The sequence below is a fragment of the Mustela lutreola genome, chromosome 7, assembly GCF_030435805.1.
Source record: "Mustela lutreola isolate mMusLut2 chromosome 7, mMusLut2.pri, whole genome shotgun sequence".
NCBI lineage: Eukaryota > Metazoa > Chordata > Mammalia > Carnivora > Mustelidae > Mustela > Mustela lutreola.
This window is the reverse complement of record NC_081296.1, coordinates 152,231,715-152,258,125: the sequence shown is the minus strand read 5'-3', so window position 1 is coordinate 152,258,125 and position 26,411 is coordinate 152,231,715. Positions and strand designations below refer to the sequence as shown.

The 26,411-nt window shown below is 70.1% G+C and overlaps 1 protein-coding gene across 4 annotated transcripts; it reads left to right on the top strand.

The window, feature by feature from the left end:
* Window positions 1-1,155: 1,155 nt before the first annotated feature.
* On the top strand, window positions 1,156-24,023 carry JAG2 (jagged canonical Notch ligand 2). 4 transcript variants are annotated; one of them, XM_059183326.1, is made up of 26 exons: window positions 1,156-1,262; window positions 1,463-1,813; window positions 9,103-9,160; window positions 10,648-10,899; window positions 11,044-11,104; window positions 14,687-14,817; window positions 14,912-15,031; window positions 15,215-15,328; window positions 15,485-15,598; window positions 15,738-15,851; window positions 15,926-15,975; window positions 16,122-16,292; window positions 17,072-17,222; window positions 17,375-17,524; window positions 17,604-17,717; window positions 17,932-18,045; window positions 18,118-18,231; window positions 18,413-18,529; window positions 18,855-18,882; window positions 18,968-19,053; window positions 19,539-19,652; window positions 19,758-19,873; window positions 20,237-20,485; window positions 20,940-21,071; window positions 22,118-22,274; window positions 22,536-24,023. In XM_059183326.1, the coding sequence occupies exons 1-26, from the start codon at window positions 1,197-1,199 to the stop codon at window positions 23,021-23,023; spliced, it is 3,732 nt and encodes a 1,243-aa protein (XP_059039309.1). In that variant the 5' UTR covers window positions 1,156-1,196; the 3' UTR covers window positions 23,024-24,023. The 4 variants fall into 4 exon arrangements, with proteins under 4 accessions (XP_059039309.1, XP_059039311.1, XP_059039310.1 ...); XM_059183328.1 differs by having other exon boundaries at window positions 22,457-22,938; XM_059183327.1 differs by lacking the exon at window positions 15,738-15,851.
* Window positions 24,024-26,411: the final 2,388 nt, after the last annotated feature.

The following is a 26,411-nucleotide window of genomic DNA, read 5'->3' as shown; positions in this document are numbered from 1 at the left end:
CGATGTTTGCAGACGAGGAGCCCTTGGAGTTGACCGCGGGTGGGGGTGGGGGGCGGCGCGAGGTTACCCCGGCAGAGGGCAGCATGGTGATGGGGGGGGACGTGGGCACCTGGTGACCGGGACAGCAGGAGGAGCCTCTTTGGGGAGCTCCCACCTGGTCCTTTGAGCGAGCACCGCCGCCTTTTATTCTCCACTCGCTCCCCCGCGTCCCCGCCCAAGCCCCGTCTGCGGCCCGGGCGTTCCGCGAGAGCGTGGCCGGCTCAGCCCCGCACCAGCGCCGACCCGGCACCCAGCTCGCGCCGCGGAGCATCTGTTGCCAGGCGGCGGGACCCGCGAGCCCTGCGGCGGGCGGGCAGGGGTGTGGGCGCCGAGCAGCGCCCCCTGCGGCCGGCGCGGAGGCCGTGGGGACGGGGCGGGGGGGCCTTCCCCGGGGAGGGGTCCCAGGCCGCGCCCACCCCGCGTGGGGGCACGGCCCTGATTTGTGCCGGAGGCGGCTTCTCCCCCGGGACGGCGGGGAGCGGCGGCGGCGCACTGATGGGAGGGGACCTCGGCGGTGACCTCAGGGGCGCCCCACCCCCGGCTGCCGACACCCGGCGGGGCTCGCGCGAGGGGAGGCCGCTCCGCCGCGCCGGCCCCCGCACACCGGCTGGGGCGGGGGCGTGGCGGAACCCCCGCCCCCCGGGGCCCCGGCGGAGCGCGCGCCGGATCCGGGCGCGGGCAGGAGCGCCCTCCGCCGCCTTTAAAGCCCGGCGCCCCCGGCCCCCCAGCCCCACCCCGCGGCGCGGCCCCGCCCCCTCATGCATATGCAGGTGCGCGGGTGACGAATGGGCGAGCGAGCTGTCAGTCTCGTCCCGAACTTGTTGGCTGCGGGCGCCGGGAGCGCGGGCGCGCAGAGCCGAGGCCGGGACCCGCCGCCGCCGCCGCCGCCGGTGCCGCCGCCGCCGCCGCCGCCGCCGCGAGGGAGGGAGCCGGGCCGGAGAGCGGCCGCCTGCGAGCCCGCGCCGCCGCCGCCCCGCGCGCCCGCCGCCCAGGCCCGCGTCCAGGCCGGCGCCCGCATCGCCGCCCCGACCCCGCCCGCCGCCGCCGCCGCCGCCGCCGCCGCCGCCTCTGCTGCCGCCGCCGCTGCCGCCGCTGCCGCCGGCGCTCGGAGGGCGGGCGGGCGGGCGCTGGGGGCGCCGGCGCGGGCCGGGGCGGCGATGCGGGCGCGGGGCCGGGGGCGCCCGCCCCGGAGGCTGCTGCTGCTGCTGGCGCTCTGCGTGCAGGTGAGCGGGGGGCGCGGACGGGGCGCACCGGGCCGCCCCTCGGGGCCGGGCAGCTCCGCCGCGGGCGCCGCCGCTCGCGGCCCTCGAGGCTGCGCGCCGCGGCGGGGGCTGCGGGCGGGTCTCCCCCGCGCCCGCGCCCGCGCCCGGCGGCCCGACCCCGGCCCGCGCCTCCACGCGCTCTCGCTCTGCCTTATTTTTAGGCGGCGCGGCCCATGGGCTATTTCGAGCTGCAGCTGAGCGCGCTGCGGAACGCGAACGGGGAGCTGCTGAGCGGCGCCTGCTGTGACGGAGACGGCCGGACGGCGCGCGCGGGGGGCTGCGGCCACGACGAGTGCGACACGTACGTGCGCGTGTGCCTCAAGGAGTACCAGGCCAAGGTGACGCCCACGGGGCCCTGCAGCTACGGCCACGGCGCCACGCCCGTGCTGGGCGGCAACTCCTTCTACCTGCCGCCGGCGGGCGCCGCGGGGGACCGGGTGCGGGCGCGGGCCCGGGCCGGAGGCGACCAGGACCCCGGCCTCGTCGTCATCCCCTTCCAGTTCGCCTGGCCGGTACGTGCCCCCTCCTCCCCTCCTCCCCTCCCCCGGCGCCCGCCGCCCCTCCGGCACCTGCGGCGGGGCCCTGCGTGCCGACCGCGCGCGCCCGGGCGGGGCGGGGCCGGCAGGGGGCGCCGCGCGGCGGGGCCGGCCTGGGGCGCGTGCTCCGCGGGGCCCGGTCCGCGCCCGGCCACGTGGGCGCGCGGGGGTCGCGGCAAGGGCGGGGCGGGGCGGGGGGTGGTGGTGGCCGCGGCCCGCGTGCGCGGCGGCCTGCGGCGTGTGCCTGCGTCTCGTTGCGCGTGTCTGTCTTGGGGCGGAGGTGGGGGGGGAAGGCGAGGCGCGGCGCGGCGCCCCGGGCCCGGGCAGGCCGCGGAGGCATGTGCGCCGCGCGTGCTGGGGCTGGTCTGGGGCAGGCCCTGGCGGAGCCGCCCCGGGCCCGTGGCCAGGCTTCGCCCGCCCTGCCGTTTCCTGGATGCCCGAGGGTGGAGGTGGGGGGCAGCTCGGGCTGGCGCCCGGGGACCTGGGCCCCCGAGGACCCAAGGTGGAAGCGTTGGCTCAGCCCTTGCTGCTGGCCCGGGACCCTCCTCCTCCCCCGCCGCACCCCGGGGAGGAGACGGCCCTGGTGTGATCTTCTGTGGCATCATCCGTTCCTGCGCTTTTGGTTTTGTTTGTCATTTTTTTGAAGGGGGGGCTAGAGCATGCCAGGCAGGCAGGAACCATGGGCTTGGGCCTGCTGGGAGGCATGGGGCTCAGCCCTGTGGACTGCCCTGGGGCAGGCAGGGGATGTGCCCGAGCAGCTGGGCGGGCCTGCCCCGCACCCCCCTTCCCCATGCCTGAGCTGGGCAGCTTTCTGAAGCAGAGCCTGCCCCCTCCCCCACATACAAGGTCTCAGAGGCAGTCCTGGGTGGAGCAGGAATGACAGAGAGGTACCCCCCCCCACCATGCAGGAATTGGCCAGGGACAGCTAGGGTGGGCTTGGGAGAGGATCTGTGAGCAGGGAGAGGCTGGACTAGGGTGCTGGAGTATTAGCTGTCCAGCCTTCTAACCGAGGCCTTCTGGCTGGAGCGGCGGGTGAAGGGCACCAGGAATGTGTCCACCTGGTACCCTGGGCCCAGGAGAGGCTGGGAGTTGAGCTGGCCAAGCTGGCCAAGGTTGGGCCTGGAGGACCAACCCTGTGGAAGGCTGGGCCCCCTGCCCCAACCTGGGCTCTGGGTCTCGTGCTGATGCTTTTTCCTAAGCTCAGACCAGGTGGCCCTGCATGCTACCCCATTCTTGCGCCTTTCGGAGCTCTGAGCTCTAGGAGGATGGCCAGGGTCCCCTTGAGACAGGGCACCGCCCCTGCCTGCCTGCCTGCCTGGCCTCTGGGGTCTCCCTTGACCTCCGGGCCTTGGGTGGGAAAGGCGTCCCTGATGGAGGAGGCAGAGGCAGGCCTGGGAGGGCCCCAGGCAGTTGCGATAAGCTCAGCCCCTCATCCTCACAGCGGGGCAGGCAGGTCTGAGCAGAGCCCGCAGCCTGTCATCTGCACTTGGGCCCGAGCCAGCGCACTCCGGAGCGCTACCTGAGGATGGGTTTTCTGCTTGAGCTGGCACAGGCCGGGGTGGGGGCAGGGAGGCCTGGGAGGAATGCGGCGGGGCCAACGCATGCCCCTCACGGCTCTTGGCCCCATGGGCTGGCCTGGTTTGGAACGGGACAGGGCAGGCCCTCGCTTTCCTGGGAGCCCTGGAGTCTGGGCAGCCGCCCTTGGGACCCCTTCTTGTCCTGCTGTGAGCTGCTTCCCCAGGAGGGGGCTTGGGCTCTGGCGGCCAGGGCGGCCGGGCGGCTGCCTGTTTGGGGGGCAGCTCCTGTCTCTCTGCTGCCCACGGCAGCGCATCCTGGCCGCTGGGTGCCTGGCTGGCCTGTGATGCCAGCGCCCTGGTATTTCCGCTCCCCGCGGCCACGCGGCCTTGGTTTGCTGCAAGTCCAGCTCCGTCCCGTGAGCTGGGGCGCGTTGGAAACTGTGTTTGGGCTTCCTTGGGGAGGGTGGGGGAGGGGAGGGGTGGGGGTGGGTAGGCTCGGGCTAGGGAGCAGCTTGCACTCTGGGGCTCCTGGGAGAAGGTGGTGTGAGGAGGGTCTCGACAGTGGCCAGAGGGGGTAGGGGCGCCGCTGCAGGCAGGTGTGGGCAGTGGCTCCTCTTGCGCCCCGCCTGTGCCCCTGGAGGCAGGAGGCCAGGGAACTAGTCTGGGCTCTGCTCCCCTGCACACCCCTCGAGTTGCCGTTGGCCAGTCCCTAACCCTCCCGCGCCGTGAGCTGTGCTGCCAGCGGTGTGTCGTAAGGGCTGGGGTCAGGCTCTGTATCAGGAGAGGAGCGGGCTCCAGGTTTGGGATGCGGGGAGGTCAGGGTAGAGCTGCTGGTCATCTCCTGACCTGCCTCACAGATGCCCCGTGCCTACTCCTGGCCCCCCAGGAACTCAGTGACCCCATCATTGGCCTAGGTGCCTAGCTGATAGTTGACGGGATGGAGACCACGTCTGGTCATGTGTGTGCACGTGTGTGTGCACGCCTCTGTGCGTGTGTCTGTCTGTGTGCGTGCTTTCTCTGGGTGTGGTAGGTAGCCGGTGGAGGGTCTGGAGGCGCCTTGTGGGTACTGGACTCGGCAGGGCTGGCTGACAGAGGGTTCCTGTAGCAGTCAGGGCCCTGTCCTGAGGGAGGGGCCAGCGGGAGGTGCTCCCTTTCCTCCTTGGGCCGGGCCGTGGTACCTGGGTACCGGCCGTGGTAGCCCTAGGTGTCCATTGTCGTGTGCACGGTGGGTCCTAGGGGAGGGCTGTGCGTGTGTGCACAGACCCTGACAGGGCCGCCCGCTGAGATCTCAGGCCACACAGCAGGTTCTGGGGCCCCGCTTTCCCATCTGTGAAATAGGGCCATGAGGGGATCTCATGAAGGGAATGGCGCCACAGGGTGCAGGCTCGGGCTTGGGGGAGCCTGCAGCCTGACTCCCCGGCCTGCGGCATCTCCTCTCCCCGCAGTGCCCCGTGGGAGGCCAGGGTCCCTGAGGGGCTGCAGTGTGCTTCGGGCTGTGTGTGGGGTCGTGGGCCAGTTAGGGAGGGTCTGGTGGGTACTGAGCACGGGGCCTGACTCTGTTGTGGCTGGAGGCCGTGGGAGCTTGTCAGCTGTGAGTGTCCCCCCAAGACGGGACGGGCTGGGGTCTGTGGCCAGGGGCGCCTGAGCTGCCCTTGGTGGGGTGAGACACCATCCTGCCTGTGCTCCCCGTACCTCCTGAGGAGCACAGGGCTGGGGTGGGCCTGGCCCCCACTGGCCCCCACCCCAGCCCACCCTGGAGCACGCTGGGGCTCCCCACGTGTATCCTTCCCACACCCTGGGAGGGGCCGGGAGTTCTGGCTGGCCACGCGCCGCGCCGCACCTCGTCGCCCGCTTGGTGTCAGGAGTCTCGTTCGTGGCTGTGGCGTGGGGACAGCAGGCGGAGCCGGGAGGACGGTCCAGGCCGGGGAGCGCTGGCCTGCGGGCTGGAGGCTTTGTCCTTAGGCTTTGAGGGAGTGGTTTGGGGACGCAGGCTGCAGTGGGACAGCACTGCGGGAGGGGCTGTGGTGGGGGCGTCACAGGACGGACTGCGGATTTTCAGGTCTCCTTCAGCTGTTCTGGGGTCATCTAGATGGGGTTGCCGGGGGGGCAGTCTGGCCCAATGAAGGGCTTCTCGGGGGAGCCAGGCTGGGTGACAAGCCTCTCTAATCTCCAGGTTGAGCTGGGGTCCCCATCCCCAGACCCCCAGGTGAGCAGACCCCGGGTAAGGAAGGTTTGTGTAGTACCAGCGGATTGTGGGCTTTGCTCCAGGGGTCCTACAAGGCCCACGTGACAAGGTGTGAGGAGACCCTGGGCTGGGGGTGAACCGCTCGGCAAGGCCCTGGCTGCTCTCTGGTGTGGAGTGTGGGTGTCTGGGGTCCTGTGTGGGGTGGACTTGTGGTCCCGTCCTCCGGCTGAGCCTTGGGGAGAGGTGGCCCCCTCCCCTCTCCCTGGGGACAATGGCAGCCGAGGCCCGGGCTTCTCCAAGGCTCAGGTTTCAGGAAATGTATCTGTGCTTAGAGCTCCTGGCGCCGGCACCGCACTCTGCCCCGCGGGGGGCTGGGCTGCGGACGCGGGGTGCCATGGGAGGAAACCAGGTTGGAGCCCATGGACTCAGGCGGTGGCCCCGGGGGGCTGTGCTGGGTCTCCTTGGCCATGGCAGTTCCCGGGCCCTGGGGCGGGCAGCGTAGCTCCATCCAGGTCTGCCCAGGACCATTTGTGTGTCTTTGGGCTGCTGCCCCGTGTTCCTGTGTAGGATCAGACGAAGCGTGCGGACCTGGCCTTGGGGGTCTGGGCTGGGGAGAAGGTGGTCAGGTGGTCGGGCTGGGGGGTCTGCCCTCGAGGTGCAGGTGGGTCAGGACGGTCTTTCCGGAAGGGGCGTGGCTGGGCATCCAGGGACTCAGGCCAGTTCGGCAGGGGGGCCCCTCTGCATCAGGCAGGTGGCCTGGGGGAGGCGGGGGACCGGGCCTGCTCCGCGCGCTTGCTGGGGAGGTCCTCAGCTGTCCCCGCCGGGCTCTCATTGCCCTGCTCCAGCCCTGGAGCCTCAGGGCACCCAGGAGGCCTCCAGCCCAGGCCTCTCCAGCCCTCCGGGAACGTGGGGTTGACAAAAGCCTGTCCTGGCCAGCGGCTCGCAAGTCAGTAAGCACGGGGAGGAGAGCTCGCTGTTGGGGAAACTGAGTCTGGGGCCTGGCCTGCAGGAGGGGCGGAGGCCCGGTGCCGGGAGAGGACACCTGCCAGCTCAGGTTCTCTCTGGATGATCCCTGCGGTGCGAGTGTGGGGAGCCCAGCTGGCGGGCGCTGGGGCCCTTTTGGGTGGGCGGGTGGGGGCATAGGTAACCGGAGCCCGGGGCGCGGATGGAGGCGGTGGTAACCCTACCTGAGCGGCTGGTGAGGCGCTCCCTGCTCGCCCTGCTCGAGCCCAGGTGCTTGTCTTGCTGGCGTCCTCCGCGCCCGCCCTCGCAGCCCACTCTGCACAGGGGCCGGTCTCCGGTCTCCCGGACCCACCAGCAGCCCCTGCTCAGCTCTGCCTTGGCGACCGCGCACCGTCCAGTCGACCCCGCTCCCTGTGTCCTCGTGCCATGCTCCTCCAGCCCCGCGGGCCTGCCGTGCTGTTCCGGGTGCTTTCTCCATCTCAGGCTCTTCCTCTCCAAGGCCTGGCCCCACCCCTGTTTAGAGCAGCCCCGCCCCCCCCAGGTCCCTGCTGACCCATCTGCTAGTGACAGAGCCATGCCTGGTGCTTGCTCCACGAGTGGATGGACAGAGGGGGGCCTGGGAAGGAGCTGGGCGGGCCCTCCAGCTGTCACCAGGACTAGGAATGACCCGGGGAAGGCTGGCCCGAGAGTAGCATTCTTGGCAGAGGGAGGGAGCCGTGTGTGCAAAGGCCCTGGGGCAGGGTGGGCAGGCTGAGATGCGGGCACAGCAGGGGTTGGGGGACTGCAGGGAGGGTGGGAGCCATGGGGAGCCCCGAGGGGGTTCGGGAACTTGGGGAAAACACAGAGCCCTGGGGGTTGTTGGGGCTCCCGTGGGCAGGGGTGTGGAGGCGCCACTGGCTGCAGGGAGCTGGCCAGGCAGTGGCCGTGGCAAGTGCATTTATGGGAGACTCAAGAAGTGGGACTGAGAGCCTGGAGATAGCCCGACATGGCGGGGAGTGTTCTACCAGGGCTCCTGTCTGTGCTCTGGGGTGGGCATGAGGTCCTGTGGATCTTCCTGGGGCGTCTGGGGGGCTGTGCTCAGGGCAGGGTCAGGAGGGTGTATAAGGCACACAGCCCTGTGGGTGGGCCAGTGTGTCCTGGCGCTGTCTTGCTGCAGCAACAGTCACAGGGCTGTGGAGAAGGTCCCTAAAGTAGGGCTGTGCTTGGCATCCGGAGGTGGTGGGTGTGGTTGATGCGGCCGGCCGTAGGGGTGGGCCCGGGGTCCAGGGAGGCCGTGGCCGGCCGTGGGAGTGGGCCCGGGGTCCAGGGAGGCTGTGGCCGGCCGTGGGAGTGGGGCCGGGGTCCAGGGAGGCTGTGGGAGTGGGGCCGGGGTCCAGGGAGGCTGTGGGAGCGAGGCCGGGGTCGAGGGAGGGCACGGCCTGTCTGCGGCAGCTGTGTACCAAGGGTGGGACCCAAAGGCTGGGGTCCGCGTGTCAGGGGAATAGCCCCGGTTGCTTGGCTGTGAATCGCGTTCTCCCTGGCATGGCCATACTGCAGGCCCAGGAGACAGGGGCACCGAGGGCGGGGATGAGGCTGGCCTCGCCAGTGCGGTCCTTTCTTTTGGGGGGAGGCCAGCCAGCCTGGGACCCCAGAGGTGGCCCTGTGCTTTGGGCCCCCAAACCGGGGCATCAGGGTTGGAGGGGTGGCCAGCATGTTCCCGGCTGGGCTGGAAGTACAGAAGGGCTCGTGTCGGGGAGCCCCGGAAGGTCCTGGCCGGGCAAGCTGGGCCTCCCCTCCTGCCGGAGCTTGTGGCCCGGGGTAACGGGGTGGGGCCGCTTGCTGGCTCTGGCTACTCTGTGGGGGGGTGGGTTCTGAGGTTGCCGGGTGGCACGAACCTGCCTCATCATCTTGGGAGGAGGGGGTGTGGGGGGCAGCCGTGGGCAGTCCTGGACCTCGGTTTCCCCGTCTGTGCAGCCAGGGCCCCTCCCTGCTCCTTCTGTCCTTAGGAGGAGGTGGGCCTGTGGCCTGTGTGTGTCGCACTGGGCACCTGCTCTAGTCCGGGGGCTCTTCGGGGGCTGTGCCCTCCGCCCTCCGTCCCCAGTGCCTGGTGGGGGGAAGCTGGGGTCGTGACAGGCCGTTGTTCCTCTTGGGCCTCTGCTAGCAGCAGGACCTCATGTGTGACAGGCCCCAGCGAGGGGCCTGGGGGTGCTCCCCCCAGACCCTGGGGGGGTACCAAGGGGACCCTGGTCTGGGGCCGCTCACTTGGGCTGTGCCAGGCCTCCGCCCACCGCTCTGCCCGGGTCCCTCTCCCTTTCCTCCGTGCCGATCAAGCCGGTCCGGCCGGCTGGGTGTGGGCTGTGGGATGGCGGGAGCTTCAGTCCCCAGAGCCTTCGTGAACCTCCTCCGGGTCATTTCGGGGTCTCTTGGGATATGGCATGAGGCTGCTGCTCGGGGCAGAGGGGTGAGGTGGCGGTGGGCGCAGAGGCGAACCCTCCCTGAGCCAGGGGCAGGCTTGGGGGCACGGGTGGGGGTGCGGTGGCCAAGGCTGGGTGCGGTAGGGAGGGGGCAGGGCTGCGGGGCAGGGGTGCGGCCGGCCCCTCACTGCCGTTCCGTGTGTGCAGCGCTCCTTCACCCTCATTGTGGAGGCCTGGGACTGGGACAACGACACCACCCCAGACGGTGAGTTCGCCGGGAGCGGGAGGCTGGGCGTCGGCTGCCTGTGGGGCCCCTCAGGGCACAGGGAGGCTGACCCGCATTAGCCAGAGAGATGCCTGTGGCCAGATTCCTGGTCCTTTGCCTGCTGGCGAGAAGGGCCCTGGTCCCAGGAAGGCTGCCCCACCCCCAGGATCTCGTGCGCTGTGTTCCTCTTTGCCCTGGCTGCGAGGGAGCTCTGCCGTGTGTGACCTGCAGAGCTGTGCACGTGTCCTCCTCTGTCTTGGTTTTGTCCGTGCTGTTCTCCTGATGAGCTCTCCTGAGGCCACGTCAGGCACCTGGTGGCCTGAGTGCTCCCGAGAGGCTCGCTCTGCCTCCGTGGCCCCTTCTCTGCCTGCCTGTCCTGGATGGGGCTTGAGGGCCCCTCCCTGAGGTTCACGTGCTAGCCGGCCAGCCCGCGCATGGAGTCTTTGGGCCCTGTGGTGACAGGGCAGGGGCTGTGTCCGTGGACAAAGCAGGAGGAGCAGGGCAGTGAGCCGTGTGTGCGAGCAGCATGGGCTCGTGTGGTGAGGGAGTGGTGAGGTTCGTGAGGCCAGGTCAGGTGGTGGAAGCTGTGTGGGCCACCGTGAGGACGCTGGCTTTTCCCTGGACGTTGGAGGGTTCGGGCTGCTGCACACAGGATGCACTGGAAGCCTGGGATGGAGGCTGGTGTGGATGCGGCTGTGAATCCCGTAGGTGGCGGGGTGCTGGGCCCAGGGGTGGCCTCGGGGGGAGCAGGCCTCTAGCCACAGCGGAGTCCACGTGGAGGCTCAGGGCTTGCTGCTGGGCTAGACCTTGGTTGGGGCGGGGGCTGGCAGCAGAGAGGGGCCCCGTGGGGATGGCCGCTCTGGGGTCGAGGGCAGTGTCACCAGGGTGCCGAGGCAGGCTGAGCCCCGGGCCCCGCTGATGAGGACGCTGGGGCCTGGAGGGGCCGAGCCGGGAGCAGCGCTCAGAGGGCACCAGGCGGGTACAGGGACAGGCTGGCAGGCACTTTGGCCAGACGGGCTCTGGGGGAGGGGGAGGGTGTGAGGCCGTGTCCGGAGAGGCCGGAGCGGGCGATGTCGGAGGCTGCGGAGGCCGATGCACCCGGCATCCCTGGGCCGTGGAGCGGGGAACAGCGCAGACCGGTATTGGGCTGTGGAGCAGGTTTTCATGAGCCGCTGTGCCCAGGGTGGTCAACCTCCCCGCTCGGGGCCTCGGGCCCAGGGGGTTCCTCTGCCTCGAGGCGGGCTGCTCGAGCTCCGGGCCCAGGCGCGTCTCAGGGCGAGAGAAGGCCCGTCCCGGGACGGGGGGGGGGGGGGGGGGGTCCGCGCTCGCCGCTGGGGGCGACCCTGCGGACGCAGGGAGAGGGTGGGCAGCCTCGCGGAGCTGCGGCCCCGGCCCCCCTCCCCCCGGCGGCCCGGCCAGTGTCCCTGCTGCCCCCAGCTCCCCCGGGCAGGCGGCCTCGGCCCGGCTGACTCTGCCGCCCCCCCAAGAGGAGCTGCTGATCGAGCGGGTGTCGCACGCGGGCATGATCAACCCCGAGGACCGCTGGAAGAGCCTGCACTTGCGCGGCCACGTGGCCCACCTGGAGCTGCGCATCCGCGTGCGCTGTGACGAGAACTACTACAGCGCCACGTGCAACAAGTTCTGCCGGCCGCGCCACGACTTCTTCGGCCACTACACCTGCGACCAGTACGGCAACAAGGCCTGCATGGATGGCTGGATGGGCAAGGAGTGCAGAGAGGGTGAGCGGCCGGCGGGGCGGGGGGCGGCTGGGCCGGGGGGGGGGGGGTGAGGGGGCGTGAGGGGGGCGGGGGAGCGTGAGGGGTGCTGGGGCCGGCACACCCTCCCCGGGGCTCTGCGGCCTCACGCGCTCCTCCCCGTTCCAGCCGTGTGCAAGCAAGGGTGCAACCTGCTCCACGGGGGCTGTGCCGTGCCCGGCGAGTGCAGGTGAGTAGCCCTCCTGCCCTCGGCGGTCCCCCAGCCGGAGCCTTAGCCGGGCCCTGCGGGCTTCCAGGCCGTCCTGCCCTCGGGGGTCCCCCAGCCGGCTCCCCTGCACCCCCCACGTGCCCTGGGCCTCATGGCTGAATGGGACGGCAGGGACCCGGGCCTTGCTCTCGTGTCACTTGTAGTCAGCGCAGGGCTGACAACCGTTGTCGTGCCTGGGTGGTGGCCGTGGGGCTATGGGGTGCTTCTGCGGGATGGTGGGACAACGGGCCGGGGAGGTGGCCAGGGTGAGCCCACCTCACTCTGGGGCCAGGAGCTGGCCCATGACCGGTGCCCAGAGCACAGGAGCACCGAGGGCATGGGTGGGCATGGAGAGAGGCCGAGTGGGAGTGGGACATGGGGAAGAAGAGGGGCGCTGGGGGGGCCCAGCGCTGTGTCCCCTGGAGGACACAGGATGGGGTGGGGTGGGGCTGGATAGAAGGTCCAGGGTAGCTGCTGTGTGGGGAGAGCCAAGTGGGGAGGCTGCTGCAGGGCTGGGCGGTGGTGGGTGAGGAACAGCAGGAGACGGGGAGCTGGGTGGGCCCCACAGGCATCCTGGAGTGGGTTTTTTTAAAGATTTTATGTATTTATTTGACAGACAGAGATCACAACTAGGCAGAGAGGCAGGCAGAGAGAGGGGGAAGCAGGCTCCCAGATGAGCAGAGAGCCCAGGACCCTGAGATCATGACCTGAGCTGAAGGCAGAGGCTTTAACCCACTGAGCCCCCCAGGCACCCCTGGAGTGGGCTTGAAGAAGGGCTGGGGAGGGGAGCTGGGGGCACGGAGGAACCCAAGTCTGCTGCTGAACCGCTGGACAGCAGAGCTGCCACGACAGGCCAGATTGCCTGAGGCAGAGCAGGCCGCAGAGGAAGGGAGGGGGCGTGGGGGGGGTCGCTGACATCTCTCTGGTCCGGGGAGACACCGCCAGAGAAGAGGAGTGGTGTGACCCAAAACACGTGGACCGGGCCGGGGGTCATGCGGTCACGGGAGAGGACACAGGATGGGCCGGGGGTCATGCGGTCACGGGAGAGGACACAGGATGGGCCGGGGGTCGCAGGGATCCAGAGATGAGGAAGATGGATGGGGTGCTGGTCAGGGCACCCTGAGAGGGAGAGGTCTGGGTGTCTTCTGTAGGCAGGGAACAACTGCAGACCTCGAGCAGGGCCTGGGTGGGGCAGTGGGGGGAGCGGGAGCTGCGGGTGAGCTTGTTGCCCATGTTGGGGACAGGGCAGCAGGGCAGCTGGAGGTGCCGGGCAGTGTGGAAGCCAGGGTGGGCGCCAGGAATGCACAAGGACGGCCTGGGGACCGGGGGACCCGGGGGAGGCTCTTAGCGAGTCCTTCGGAGTGGCTGTGCCCTGTCGCCGAGCTGGGGGGGGTGCGAGGGAAGTGCTGCCCCGGCCGGGGGCTCGTGGGCCCCAGAACCTCACCCTGGGAGGCAGGTTGCTGGCCTGAGTGTCCCCCGGCAAGGACAGTGAGCCCAAGTAACTTGTCCAGGGCAGCTCGTGCAGGTTTGGCAGCTGGCCAGCTCAGGAGACAGGAAGGGAGGGGTGGGGACCCCTCTGCGCGTCCTGTGATGGCTCTGGCCGGGAGGTGGCACGAGGAGCCGCCCGGCCAGCCCCAGGGCAGGGAGGCAGAGGCTTCCCTGCGAGGGCAGAGGTTGGACGTGGGGGGGGGCCCCCGACTCGGCCTTCGTACGTACCTCAGACACGTGGAATGGGCCTCTGGGCGGTGCGGGGAGCTCGGCCGGGGTAAGGGGCCCCTGGTGGGTGGAAGCCTGGCCCAGGGCTGCTTCCTGTCTTGGGGGGCACACCAGGCGCCAACCCTGGGTGGCACAGGAGGTACCAGACTGGCCGGCTGCCTGGAGCGGAGCCATACCTTGCAGCCTCGCTCTCGGATCTGTGTCACAGGCGTGAGCCTGGGGACGCTGGGCAGCTGGGGCCAGGGGTCAGGACCCCGGGCGGTGAGCACTGCGGGGCTGGGTCCCGGGCGGCACACTGTGGCCTGCTGCCCCGGGTGCCTGCACCACCCTCATGCTGGGCCCAAGCAGCCAGGGCGGGAGGGCGGCGGGAGGGAGGCGGCCCTCCTGGCTCCCCTAACCCTGCTGCTCAGGGCCCCAGGAGCCATAGGTGTGCCCCGCCCACTCGGTGGGGGCAGCCCAGCTGCCGCGGGTGGCTCAGGGCTCAGGTTTCAGGACCGGACACCCCCCACCGGATGCTGCTGCGGAGATGGGCCTGCCTTCCTGCCGCCTCCTCCCTGGGCTTCTGGAGCCACAGGCCAGGGAAGCTGGGGGGGGGGGGGGGGACTGCGGCTGGTGAGGGCTGCCCCACCCAGGGCTGAGAGCACATCCTCAGGGCCCGCAGGGGTCTGGGTGCTGTGCTTGGTGTCCTGGTGGGTGACCCAGCGCGGGTTCCTCACAGCACCTGGAGGGCAGGTTCCCTGGGGGATGTGCAGCTCTTGTGCCCGTGGGCCCTCCCGGCACGTCTGGGCGGGATACTGGAGCCCCGTGTTCCAGTCTGGGCTTCCCTGTGGCCTGCCGCCGAGCCTGGCAGCAGCCCTTGGCCGTGGAGCTCGGGGCAGCCCAGGAAGGGGCTGTTGGCTCCCTCCTCACAGAAGGAAGCTCGCGCGGCAGGCGGCACGGAAGGGACTTTGCGAGAGGGGGGTTGCTTTCCTCAGCACCTTCCGGTTCCAGGAAGGGGGTCCCCAGGGGGGTCCTGTCCAGGGCCTGGAGGGCAGCCTCCTGGTCCACAGGGAGTCCGCTGCAGGACGATGGACAGCAGTGCCCCCGAGTCAGGCTGAGCTCTGGGCCCTTGGAAGGCCTGCCCCAGTGGGAGTGGGGCCTGCATGAGTGGCCTGGTGCCCTTGGTGCCCCAGCTGCCGGTCTCTCCTCTTGAAGGACTTCCCAGAGAGAGTCTTGGCCCATCACTGGAGGCAGGGCCAGGCCTTGGGGTCGTGGCTTTGGAGCCAGGAAGCCTGTCTAGGCCATTTGCCAGGGACAGGTGACTCTTCCTGGGTCAGGAGTGGCCCCGTGTGGGGCACGTGCTGGGGCCTCCGTGTCCCCATCTGTGAGGCGGGCCCTGATGGGGCTCCATGGGGAGACAGTTCCTGTCCTTGAGTTCCAGGTGAGGTCGCACACGGTGCCCGAGGTCTCAAGAGCTGGGGCTGAGCCCAGAGCCCTCTGCTGATGTCCCACCGGCCTGCCTGGCTCTGGGCGTGACCTGGCCGGTGGCACCTGGCGAGCTGGAGCTGGCACGCCTGTTCCTGGGGTCCCGGCAGGGCCTGTCTTTCTCGGCGCTCGCTCTTGGGGCCCTGCTCCAGGGTGAGGCCCAAAATAGCTCAGGGAGGAGTGGCTGGGCAGCTGCGGCCGGCCATCCGAGGCCAGCGGCCGGGAAGTGCCCGTGAGGGTGCCGTCACCCCTGCCTGGCCCGGGGCCGGCTCCGCTTCAAAGGCTGCGGCCGCCAGCCCTGGGCCGGCCCGTGACACTCTGCGCCTGCGTCCGGAGCCAGCCTGGAGCCTCCCCGGCCAGCCTCATGCTCCTGGCCTCCCGCAGGTGCAGCTACGGCTGGCAGGGGCGGTTCTGTGACGAGTGTGTCCCGTACCCCGGCTGTGTGCACGGCAGCTGCGTGGACCCCTGGCAGTGCAACTGTGAGACCAACTGGGGCGGCCTGCTCTGTAACAAAGGTAGCGGCGGCCGGCGGGGCCAGAGCGCGACGCCCCATGGGGAAGGCGGGTGGGGGGGGCGGGCGGGCCTCTGAGGACCCTGCGTTGCCCCCAGACCTCAACTACTGTGGCAGCCACCACCCTTGTGTCAACGGGGGCACGTGCATCAACGCCGAGCCCGACCAGTACCACTGCGCCTGCCCCGACGGCTACTCGGGCAAGAACTGCGAGCGGGGTACGTTGGTCGCCGGCGGCTGGCATTGGGCTGGCGGCTGGCCGGCCTGGCGTGGGGGGACCCGTGCCTCTGGCCTCTCGGTGTGGGAGGCCCTCCCAGACCCACACCCTGGGGCCTCGGGGAAGGTGAGGAGCCGGGGCTGCCACATGCCCAACCCCAGCCCCGCCTCTGGTCCCCGTGCAGCTGAGCACGCCTGCGTCTCCAACCCGTGTGCTAACGGGGGCTCCTGTCACGAGGCGCCCTCCGGGTTCGAGTGCCGCTGCCCGTCAGGCTGGAGCGGGCCCACCTGTGCGCTCGGTGAGTGCCCGCTCACGCGAGATGGGGGCTCCGGACTGGCCTTGGGGAGCCGGGATGGGGCAGGGTGGTTGACGCCTGATAGCCTGGGGCGGAGGGCCAGGCCCATGGCCGCCTTCCCCGCAGCCCAACCCCACGCCCCTCCCTGTCCCTGCACAGACATCGACGAGTGCGCCTCCAACCCCTGTGCGGCGGGAGGCACCTGCGTGGACCAGGTGGACGGCTTCGAGTGCGTCTGCCCCGAGCAGTGGGTGGGGGCCACCTGCCAGCTGGGTAAGGGTCCCGCGGGGCTGGCGCGTGCATGGCCTGTGTGCTGCGGGCGTGTGGCGGCTGCTGCTGGGGCTGCGGGGCTGCGGGCGCCAGGTGTGCGAGCAGGGGGCGCTGAGCCCCATGGCCCCCTTCTCCTCCACAGACGCCAATGAATGTGAAGGGGAGCCGTGCCTTAATGCTTTTTCTTGCAAAAACCTGATTGGTGGCTATTACTGTGACTGCATTCCGGGCTGGAAGGGCGCCAACTGCCACATCCGTCAGTTTGGGGGGCGGGGGCGGGGGCGGGGCCGGCGGCGCAAGGACCCTTGTGACCCCGCCCCTTGTCCCCAGACATCAACGGTAACTGTCGTGGGCAGTGTCAGCATGGTGGCACCTGCAAGGTGAGACGTGGTTCCCCTGCCCTGCGCGCGTCGGGGAGGGCCAGGGGGCGGTGCTGCCCCTGGGGTGGGAGGGGTGGCCTCTGGAAGCTCACCCCCCTGCTCCCCGCCCCCTTCCCCGTCCCCCGCCTTCCCTCCCCCTGCTCCAGGACCTGACCACCGGCTACCAGTGTGTGTGCCCGCGGGGCTTCGCCGGCCGGCACTGCGAGGTGCGGCTCAACACGTGTGCCAGCGACCCCTGCCACGGAGGCCTCTGCGAGGACCTGGTGGACGGCTTCCGCTGCCACTGCCCCAAGGGCAAGTCCGGGCCCCTGTGCGAGGTGAGGCCCAGGCCGCAGCCCCAGGAGCTGCAGGGCACACCATCATCCCCAGGCCGCCCCCGTGAGCGGGACAGCCTGCAGGTGGGGTTGGCCGTACAGGGCATCCTGGGCTTGGTTCTGGATGGAGACCTGGCCCCAGAGCTGGGGAAGGGCCACAAGGTCACTCTCGTCATGACAAGTGCCTCCTGCTAGGGTGGGCTGGCTGGCCAGTTGGCCGGAACAGTCTTGATGCAGTCGAGCACAGGAGCAGTGTCAAAGAGGGGCCCTGGGGGGGACGGGGTGCCTGAGGGTGCCTGTGTCCCTCCTTAGCACCTCACAGCCCCACCTTTTCTGACCTGCCCTAGCCTTTGGGGGTACAGGACACCAGGGGCAGGGCTCCTGACCAACAGGCTTTCTGGGGCCCTTGGTAGAAGTTCCTCCCCCAGCCGTGGAGCTGGTGGTGACACTTTTGGGAAAGCCCCGCATGCTGGGCCCGGGGCGGCTGTGCTGGCTGGGGAGGGGGTGAGGAGCTGGCTTTCCTGCCGCAGGAGGGCCGAAGGCCGGACGCTGCCTGGTGAGCCAGAGGAAGCGGCCGCGGCGGAGCGGAGGGTGGTGGGAGGGGCCTGGTGACCTGCAGGTGTTTCCGTCCAGCTGCTGGGCCTGGACCGTCTCGGGTGGGCGGTCCTGCAGGCTCTGGCGGCAGAGGCCTGGGTGCGCCGGGGCCCGGGCCTCCGGGAGTCCTCGCAGGGACGGCCGGCGCGGCGGGGGCCTGGGCCCTCACGGCTGCTCCCGCCCCACAGGTAGACACGGACTTGTGCGAGCCCAGCCCCTGCCAGAACGGGGCCCGCTGCTACAGCCTGGAGGGCGACTATTACTGCGCGTGCCCCGACGACATGGGCGGCAAGAACTGCTCGGTGCCCCGGGAGCCGTGCCCGGGCGGGGCCTGCAGAGGTGGGCGGGGCCCGAGGGAGGTGGGCAGGGCCTGCAGCCGGAGCTGGGGTCCGGGGGCGGGGTCGCGCCCGCGCCCCGACCCCTGCCGTTGGGGTGGGGTCGGGGCGGGTGCGGGGCGTCCTGGGCGCCCTGACCGCGCCCCGTGTGCGCAGTGATTGACAGCTGCGGGCTGGAGGCGGGGCCCGGGGCGGCCGGCCTGGCCCCCGGCGTGTGCGGCCCGCACGGGCGCTGCGTGAGCCTGCCCGGGGGCAACTTCTCCTGCGCCTGCGACAGCGGCTTCACGGGCGCCTACTGCCATGAGAGTGAGTAGCCCGGGGCGGGCGGGCGGGGCGGGGCGGGACGGCCCCCGGGACCCCCTGCTCACCCCGCCCCGCCCCGCAGACATCGACGACTGCCTGGGGCAGCCCTGCCGCAACGGGGGCACGTGCATCGACGAGGTGGACGCCTTCCGCTGCTTCTGCCCCAGCGGCTGGGAGGGCGAGCTCTGCGACACCAGTGAGTGGCCCGCGCCGCCCGGTGGTCCCGTGCCCAGTGGGTCCCGGCTCTGGGTAGTTGGCGCCCCAAAGGGACCTGGACGGGGCGGGGGGGGGGCGTGCCCTGCAGGCGTCTCTGGTCCCGCCTCTCTTGCTCTCCCCTGCCCCCACCCCACCCCACCCCCCACCGCCCCTGAGCGCCGGCGACCCCCGCTGACCGGCGTCCTCGCCTCCAGATCCCAACGACTGCCTTCCCGATCCCTGCCACAGCCGCGGCCGCTGCTACGACCTGGTCAACGACTTCTACTGCGCGTGCGACGACGGCTGGAAGGGCAAGACCTGCCACTCGCGTGAGTGCCCCTGGGCCCCTGGCGCACGGGCGCCGCCGCGCGCATGCGCACTGAGCAGCCGTGTGCCCACAGGCGAGTTCCAGTGCGACGCCTACACCTGCAGCAACGGCGGCACGTGCTACGACAGCGGGGACACCTTCCGCTGCGCCTGCCCCCCGGGCTGGAAGGGCAGCACTTGCAACATCGGTGGGTGACCAGGCGGGGGAGCCGGGGGTCAGGCACCACACTCCCCCACCCGCGCCCCAGACCACCTGCCAGGTCCTGCCCCTGGTCGCGTCTGCCCTGGCCCCTCGGGATCTGCAGCAGAGGCTCCGCGCAGGCCCACGGGCAGACAGTACGGCCCTCTTCGCCCCTCTCCCCTTCACAGCCCAGAACAGCAGCTGCCTGCCCAACCCCTGTGAGAACGGGGGCACGTGCGTGGGCAGCGGGGACTCCTTCTCCTGCATCTGCCGGGACGGCTGGGAGGGCCGCACCTGCACGCACAGTGAGCTCGTGGGTTGGGGGCTGCAGAGGGAGGCGGGGGGGGGGGGGGGGGGGGGGCGTGGGCCGTAGCCTGGGGGTGGGAACCTGGGCCTCATGACCCGGCCCCTAGACCTGCTCCTCGCCCCTGTCTGCCCGAGTGACAGGTCCTCCTGGAGCTAGCCGCCCTGGGCCCCGCCGCCCTCAGCCTCCCTGTCCGGCGTCAGTGGGCTGGCACAGGCAGTGTGTCCAGGCCTGGCCCTGGGGGTGCGGGCCGGTGTCCAGGCCTGGCCCTGGGGGTGCGGGCCGGTGGAGGTGTTGCCGACCTTCCTCTCTCTTCTTGCGCACAGACACGAATGACTGCAACCCCCTGCCTTGGTGAGTGGCAGCCCCGGAGTCCGGCTGACCCCGGGGAGTTCGGCCTGCAGGGGGCCCTCCCTGAGACCTGCTCTCTGCCCCGCAGCTACAACGGCGGCGTCTGCGTCGACGGCATCAACTGGTTTCGCTGCGAGTGTGCCCCCGGCTTCGCGGGTCCCGACTGCCGCATCAGTGAGGCGCCCCGGGGGGGCCTGGGCAGGGAGGGGGGGTGCCGTGGGTCCCGACTGCCGCATCAGTGAGGCGCCCCGGGGGGGCCTGGGCGGGGAAGGGGGGGTGCCGTGGGTCCCGACTGCCACATCGGTGAGGGGCCCCGGGGGGGTCCTGGGGTGGGAGGGGGGTGCCGCCAGGCCCAGCCCACCTGTATGTCTGGGCCTTGCCAGCAGTGCCCTCTGCTCAGCTGGGGTGGCCCTGTGACAGCAGCGGTCCCCGGGGTCTCCTGGCAGGTCCCATGCCAGAGGCGTATGGACGGGGACAGGCACTCATCAATGCCCTTGACCACTGGCAGAGCCCCCAAGGGGCACACTGGTCAAGACCGGGGCTGGCAGGGTCTCCGCCACTTTGCACGGCTTCCTGTGCTGGCCCGAGCGTCCTTCTGGGCCCCGCGTGAGGGCACTGGCCCCCCTCACGGCCTCCTGAGCCGGCCACTTCCTCCGCAGACATCGACGAGTGCCAGTCCTCGCCTTGCGCCTACGGGGCCACGTGCGTGGACGAGATCGACGGCTATCACTGCAGCTGCCCGCCGGGCAGGGCTGGTCCACGGTGCCAGGATGGTAGGCGGGGGGCACCGGCCCCAGGGGGGCCATGCCACCAGGGGCGTGGGGAGGACCTGGCCTCTGGTCCCGGCTGCAGACGCCCCCAACTCCTTCTCCCCACAGTGATTGGATTTGGGAGGCCCTGCTGGTTGCAGGGGGTGCCCTTCGCGCACGGGAGCTCCTGGGTGGAGGACTGTAACGGCTGCCGCTGTGTGGACGGCCGCCAGGACTGCAGCAAGGTGTGGGGGCCGCCTGGGAGCCCCGAGGGCTGCCGCTGCGGGGCTGTGGGGAGCTGCGTCCACTCCCTCCGCTGGGCCTGCCGGGAGGAATGCTCTGGGGCAGGCCCTTCCTCTCATGCAGCTGGGGAGACGGGGAGACAGAGCTGGGGGCCCTGACTGGCCTCCTCCTTCTTGGGGCACCCCCCCTGCTCCAGGGGAGGCCCGTCCTTATTCTGAGTCTGTCCCGGGAGGCTGTGGAGAGGCAGGGCACCCTGGGACTTGCTGACCGCAGCCGTGTCTTTCTCTCCTGCACGGTGTCCGTGTGTGTCTGGGGGTCTTCGTCTGCGTGCGCCTGCGTCCGTCCTGTGTGCGTGCCTGACCCAGGTGTGGTGTGGGCGCAGGCCTTGCCTGCTGGCCGGCCGGCCTGACACCTTGAGTGCCCAGTGCCCGCCGGGGCAGCGGTGCCAAGAGAAGGCCCCAGGCCAGTGCCTGCAGCCGCCGTGTGCAGCCTGGGGGGAGTGTGGCACCGAGGAGCCGCTGCTGCCCGGCACCCTGTGCCTGCCGCACTCCAGCCACCTGGACAACAACTGTGCCCGCCTCACGCTGCACTTCAACCGCGACCAAGTGCCCCAGGTGAGTGGTCCCGGGAGGGGCACACTGACCGGCTGCAGCCCCCCAGCGCCGCCAGCCTTTCTCAGAGGGCCCAAGGGGCCGTGCAGGGAGTCGGGCCCTGTGGGGTCCAGAGGAGGGAGAGTTGGGCCCCGTGTGCACTCGGGGTCAGGGGAGGAGGGCTGAGACCAGGTGAGGCCCCTGCCCGCCTCGGGCCTGCAGGTCGCTCCTCTCTGGCAGGGAAGGAAGACGGGGCCGTGGGGGCACCACCAGGCCTCAGCCGCCCTGACTTGGGCTGGCGGTCTGCTTGCTGGGCGGGCTGGGAAGTCAGCTCCTTCCTGGACCCCCCGATCCCTGGCTTGCTCCTCATGGGCCCGAAGGTGTGACCTGCTGTGTGCCTGTGGGGCCAGCGGCAGGATGGGCCGCCTCGGGTCCGTGCCCCCAGGACCCCGCTCACGTGCTGCTTGTCCCCACCCAGGGCACCACCGTGGGCGCCATCTGCTCTGGGATCCGTGCCCTGCCAGCCACAAGGGCAGTGGCCCGGGACCGCCTGCTCGTGCTGCTCTGTGACCGGCCATCCTCGGGGGCCAGCACGGTGGAGGTGGCTGTGGTGAGTACTAGGCGAACGGCTCATCACTTCTGCCCGCGTCCCTTTTCCAGAGTCCGTTCTGTCTCTCTTCTTGGGAGGTGCTGGGGACAGAGGCCCAGGCCAGGCTTGTCCCCAGGTGGCTGGAGGCAAAAGGTGACTCATGGACCCAGGACTTTGTTCCTGTGTGCCTGTGCCTTGGGAGTCCACACACTCTGTGCCCTCACTGCGGGCTGGCGGGGCCAGGCTGGGTCGGGTCACCTGTCCCGTCTGCCGTAATGAAAGACAGGTCCGGAGCAGCAGACAGAGAGCAGGGAAAGCTGATCTGCAGGTGAGGGGCGTGGAGGGGAGGTCGGGGAGGCGGGGTCCTTGGAGGCCAGGCTCAGCTGCAGGAGCAGGTGCCAGGAGTCACCCAGGGCCGGCTCGCAGGCCGGGGATTTTGGAGGCAGTGTCGACAGAGTGGTGGCTGTGACACGGGACTCAGTCTGAGGCCCTGGAGGCCAGGGCTCTGAGCAGGGGTCTCTGGAACTGTGGGGGGCCCCCCAGGGTCTGTGGTTGAGGCTCAGGGGCAGCGCGGAGAGGGAAGACCAGGGTCCGGGGTCCAGGGTGGACGGTAGTAGGGCGTGGCGGGGAAGGGGGGAGAAAAGGCAGGGCGGCTCCTCAGGGCGCTGGCCGTTGGCCGCCACTGGCTTGTTGGGCCATGGAGGCAGAGGCGGGTACTGTGGCCAGGGATGTGTGGACAGAACCCTGGAGCCCTTGGGTGCGGCCAGTGGGGATAGTTGCCTGCCGGGGAAGGAAGGCTGGTTGCCTGTGCTCGTCCCCGATGCAGGTGGTCTGGAGGAAGGGTAGGCGAGGCCACACCTGCCACCTCGGAGCCACGTGGTCGGGGTCGTGCCTGCTGCAGGCCTGTCCTCCGGCCGGTGCCCCAAGAAGCCCCGGGGCCCCCAGCCACCTGCACCCCTCTTGGTAGCTGGCCACCAGCCTTGGTGTTCCCCGGTCTGGGCATGGGGCGGGCAGGCCGTGCTGGCACCTGTGGCCAGCGGGGCCTCTCTGTGGTGTCCTCCCCGCAGTCCTTCAGCCCTGCGAGGGACCTGCCGGACAGCAGCCTGGTCCAGAGCGCCGCGCACGCCATCGTGGCGGCCATCACCCAGCGGGGCAACAGCTCGTTGTTCTTGGCGGTCACCGAGGTCAAAGTGGAGACGGTCGTCGTGGGCAGCTCTTCTGTGGGTGAGCGAGGGGGCCTGGGCCTAGTGGGACTCGTCCCACACACGTGGTTCGGAGGGACAGGGCCAGGCTGAGCGCAGGTGGCGGGGGGGCGGGGGAGCGGCCAGTCCCCGGGCCCCGCCCCCTCCCCGCGTCTGCCCCTGCACCTGCTGTCCAAGCCCCTCCCCTGGGTCCCTCCCCCTCAGGCAGGAGCCAAAGGACGGGCATCCCAGGCCTGGGCGTGTGCCGGTCCCCGCACCCGGCCACCCTGTTCGTGCCCCCCAGGCCTGCTGGTGCCGGTGCTGTGCGGCGTGTTCAGCGTGCTGTGTCTGGCGTGTGTGGCCGTCTGCGTATGGTGGACCCGCAAGCGCAGGAAAGAGCGGGAGAGGAGCCGGCTGCCGCGGGAGGGCAGCGCCAACAACCAGTGGGCCCCCCTCAACCCCATCCGCAACCCCATCGAGCGGCGGGGCGGCGGCGGCCTGTGTGGGGGCCACAAAGACGTGCTTTACCCTTGCAAGAACGTCACGCCCCCGCCGCGTAGGGCGGGCGAGGCGCTGCCCGGGCCCGCGGGCCGTGGGGACGTCGGGGAGGAGGAGGAGGAGCCCGGCCGCGGCGAGGGAGACTGCCCGGAGGCCGAGAAGTTCCTCTCGCACCAATTCACCAAAGACCCCAGCTGCTCTCCCACGAGGCCGGCCTCCTGGGCCTCAGGCCCCAAAGTGGACAACTGTGTGGTCAGGGCCGCCAGTGACGCGCGCCGCGCGGGCAAGGAGTAGGGCAGCCCGCAGCGGGGCCGGGGCCCAGGGCCACCCACAGCCGTAGGAGGCCGAGGCCGTGTGCATAGTTTCTTTATTTTGTGTAAAAAAACACCAAAAACCAAAAACAAATGTTTATTTTCTACGTTTCTTTAACCTTGTATAAATTATTCGGTGACTGTCCGGCGGAGAACAGTGGAGTATTCTCGGATACTTGCTATTTTTGTAACGTTTCTGTGTGTGGCACGCGCTGTGTGGCAGGAGAGCGCAGAGGGTATCTGTGTCCCCACCAGGTTGTCTGTTACCAGCGGTGGTGCACTGTTTACAGAATCTTATTATTCCTCATTTGGTGTTCTCAGTGGCTCCAGGCCAAAGAGCCAGTGGGACCCTTGGCTGTTGGCGTGGCCCGTGGCGTAGGTGGGACCCATGGCTGACGGAGTGGCCTGTGGTCGTTGGTGTGGCCGGTGGCGTCGGTGGGACCGGTGGTGTCCGTGTGGTCCGTGGTGTTTGGTGGGACAACCCAAGGCTACTGGTGTGGCCGGGGGCATCGGTGGGACCGGTGGTTGACAGTGTGGCCTGTGGTCGTCGGTGTGGCCCGAGGCTCTCGGTGGGACCTGTGCCGTGTGGCACGGCCAGTGGCTGTCGGCGGCACCTGCGGTGGTCAGTGGGGCTTGAGGTCCTCGCAGGGGCCCACGGCAGACGCCGGCCGGCTCGCTGGCAGCCCCTTCCCCGCGCCGTCCTGGCCCGCTTCCGCCTGGGCCCGTAGAGATCTTTCAACTGTGTTTCCGGAAGTGCCCTTCCCGGCTGCTCTGTTCTCCCCGGCACGGGGCCAGAACGGAGCCCGCGACAAGTGCCTTCACACAGACCCTCCCCTGGCGGCTGCCAGCGTCCGTGGGCTCCAGGCCGCTGCCCCCCTGCCGGCCCCGGCCCCCTCCTCGCGAAAGTGCGTTTTTGTAAATATGTACATATTAAATGAATCACTCTGTATATTTGATTTAATAACTTAAATGTTTTGGCCTTCCTTGTTCTCTTTGGTGCTTGTTTTCTGGACGTGGGCAGGGTGGAGAGCCGGCTCGCGTGTCGGGCGCAGGCGGTGGCGGCCACAGGCAGGGAGGTGGTTCCCTGGGTGCCTGAGGCCGTGAACATGTCGCTGTCCTGTGTGGTTGATTCGGGCTTGGGGGGAGCTTCCCGGGAAGCGGAGGAAAGGAGGTGCTCTGCAGTCCCCACTAAAACTGCTAAAAAAAAAAAAAAGCTTTATAAAACCATTTTAAGTTGCTTATCCATTAAAAGCTCTTAAAGTTTTAGGAAATTCCCAAGTCAAGCCTCGAGAGAGTGAAAACACGAGGCTGGCAGCCACCGTCGGTCTGTGTCGGCTTGGCTGGCCGGTGGCGTGGCGGCGGCCGTGGGAGACCCACCCAGATGCCACCGTGCACCGAGCTCGCGCTGTTTGCTCTCCCTCGAGGGAGTGGGTGGGCACAAGCCGAGAGGCAGAGCCAAGACCCGGTGTTGGGCCGCAGCGGGGGGACACGACTGCGGACGGCCCGGGAGTGGACTGTGAGGGGCTGCGCGTTTCCTGCTGCACGGGGATGGGTCCCACAGCCGTCCGGTCCCCGGTTCCCCAGGGGCCACATGAGGAGCGGTCTCTCGAAGACCCAGTCGGCCCGTCTGCTCCCGTGCCGTGTGCGAGGCCAGCTCTGCAGGAGATCCTGCTCTCCGGACGGGGACAGGGCAGTGGCAAGCCCTCATCCCGCTCACCTCCAGGGGCTCGTCCCGCACGGCTCGGGTGGGATGAGCCGGTGGCACGTCTGCCTCGGAGGAGGCCTGGTTCTGGCCCGACCCCTGCAGACATGGACCTCAGGCCCCTCGGTGCCTGGTCGACGTCAGTGCGAGTGGTTTTGTTCTAGATCTCTAAATGCATCGGAAGTTACATTTCAAGGTCAGGGAGCCCACGGAGCAGACTACGCCCGGGCGCCCGGCACAGCGAGCAGAGCCATTAGAAGGAGCCGCCCGGCGCGTCAGGTGTAGTCAGGGGTCGGCCCAGGCAGGAGCCACACGTGCTCCCGCGGTCAAGAAAGGAACAAAGCACGGCCTGGGCCTGCGGGCGGAGTGTTGAAGGGAAGCAGCCAGTATCGCCGTGTGTGCCAGCAGGGCCACGAGTGGACCACCCTCCACCGAGGTGCTGGGTCCCAACACTACCCCGTGGCCCCAGATGGCTCCTGGAGGGAGCTGGGGCGCATCTACAGCCAGCCACCTGCCCGCTGAGCGGCACCTTCCCCGTCCCCAGTGGGCCGTGCTTTGCTGCGGGCAGAGCCTGCCGCCAGCCCCCCAGCCTGCGCTGTGTCCGCGGTCTCCACGGGGCGCTAGCCGTGCTGCGCCGGGAGACGGGCTGTGGCTGCTGGACCTGTCCCTGCCCTCCCTGCTGTCAGGGCAGGACCATGGGCACTTGTGCCAAGACTGGAGCCTGGGCCGGGACCTAGCCCCCCGCCTCAGCCCCTAGCTGGCTGCCGCTGGCCTGGCTCCTGACGCACAGAGCCTTCCACACCAGCCTTGGAGGGGCCGGCGGCCAGGGAAGCAGGCACCGGTGCCGAAGTTTGGAAACCCTCCCCGTAGGAGGCACGCAGACTGACGGTGTTGGCTCTCCCCGGGCCACCTGGCCTCACAAGCCGGCAAGGCCTGGGCCCCTCCCCCGACGGGTCAGCGGGCACTGGGGCGGACTGGACCTCCCCGTCTCCCACCGGTGCGCACGCCAGCTGGGCCCCCCTTCAGCCTGGTGGTGGGACCCCGGCCGTGGCGCCTCTGGGATCGGGGTGTGTGCCCGCTTCCCGTCTCCTACCCTTTTGCTGCTCTTGGCGGTTTCTGGCTCTGGTCCCCGGGCTCCACTGCTCTAGCGGCCACAGCCAGGAGGGCCAAGGCTCCTTGTTGGTATTTGAGCTTAGGGGCCAGACTCCTGGGAACACAGCGAAACAAATGCCCTCTCAGCATTAAAAGAAAAGAAAAAAGAGAAACGCCGAGGAGATCTGAGACAACATGTGGGCTTCCAGAGTGACGCCGTCCCTGACGAAGATGCGGACGGCCGCCTGAGCCCTGCAGCGGGCAGAGCTCGTAAACCCGAGCACAGGCCCAGGCCCCGGGATGCAGTCCGGAGACACCGACGGTGGGAAGAGGGTCAGCCGCAGGGCGGGAGGCAGAAGGCCGGGCGGGCTGTTCTGAGCCTGCTTAGAGCCCAGTCGGAGGAGATGGAGATGCAGGAGGACCCCAGAACCTTGAGGGGCGGGCTGGACTCGGGGCCTCGGGGGCTCACGGGACGCTGCGGGCCCAGGGGAGGCGGCGGTCACAGGAGTGAGTGGTCGCGCAGACACATCTGTGCCGCGGGCGTGCACCAGCCCTCCTGAGCCCGCTGCCGGGGTCC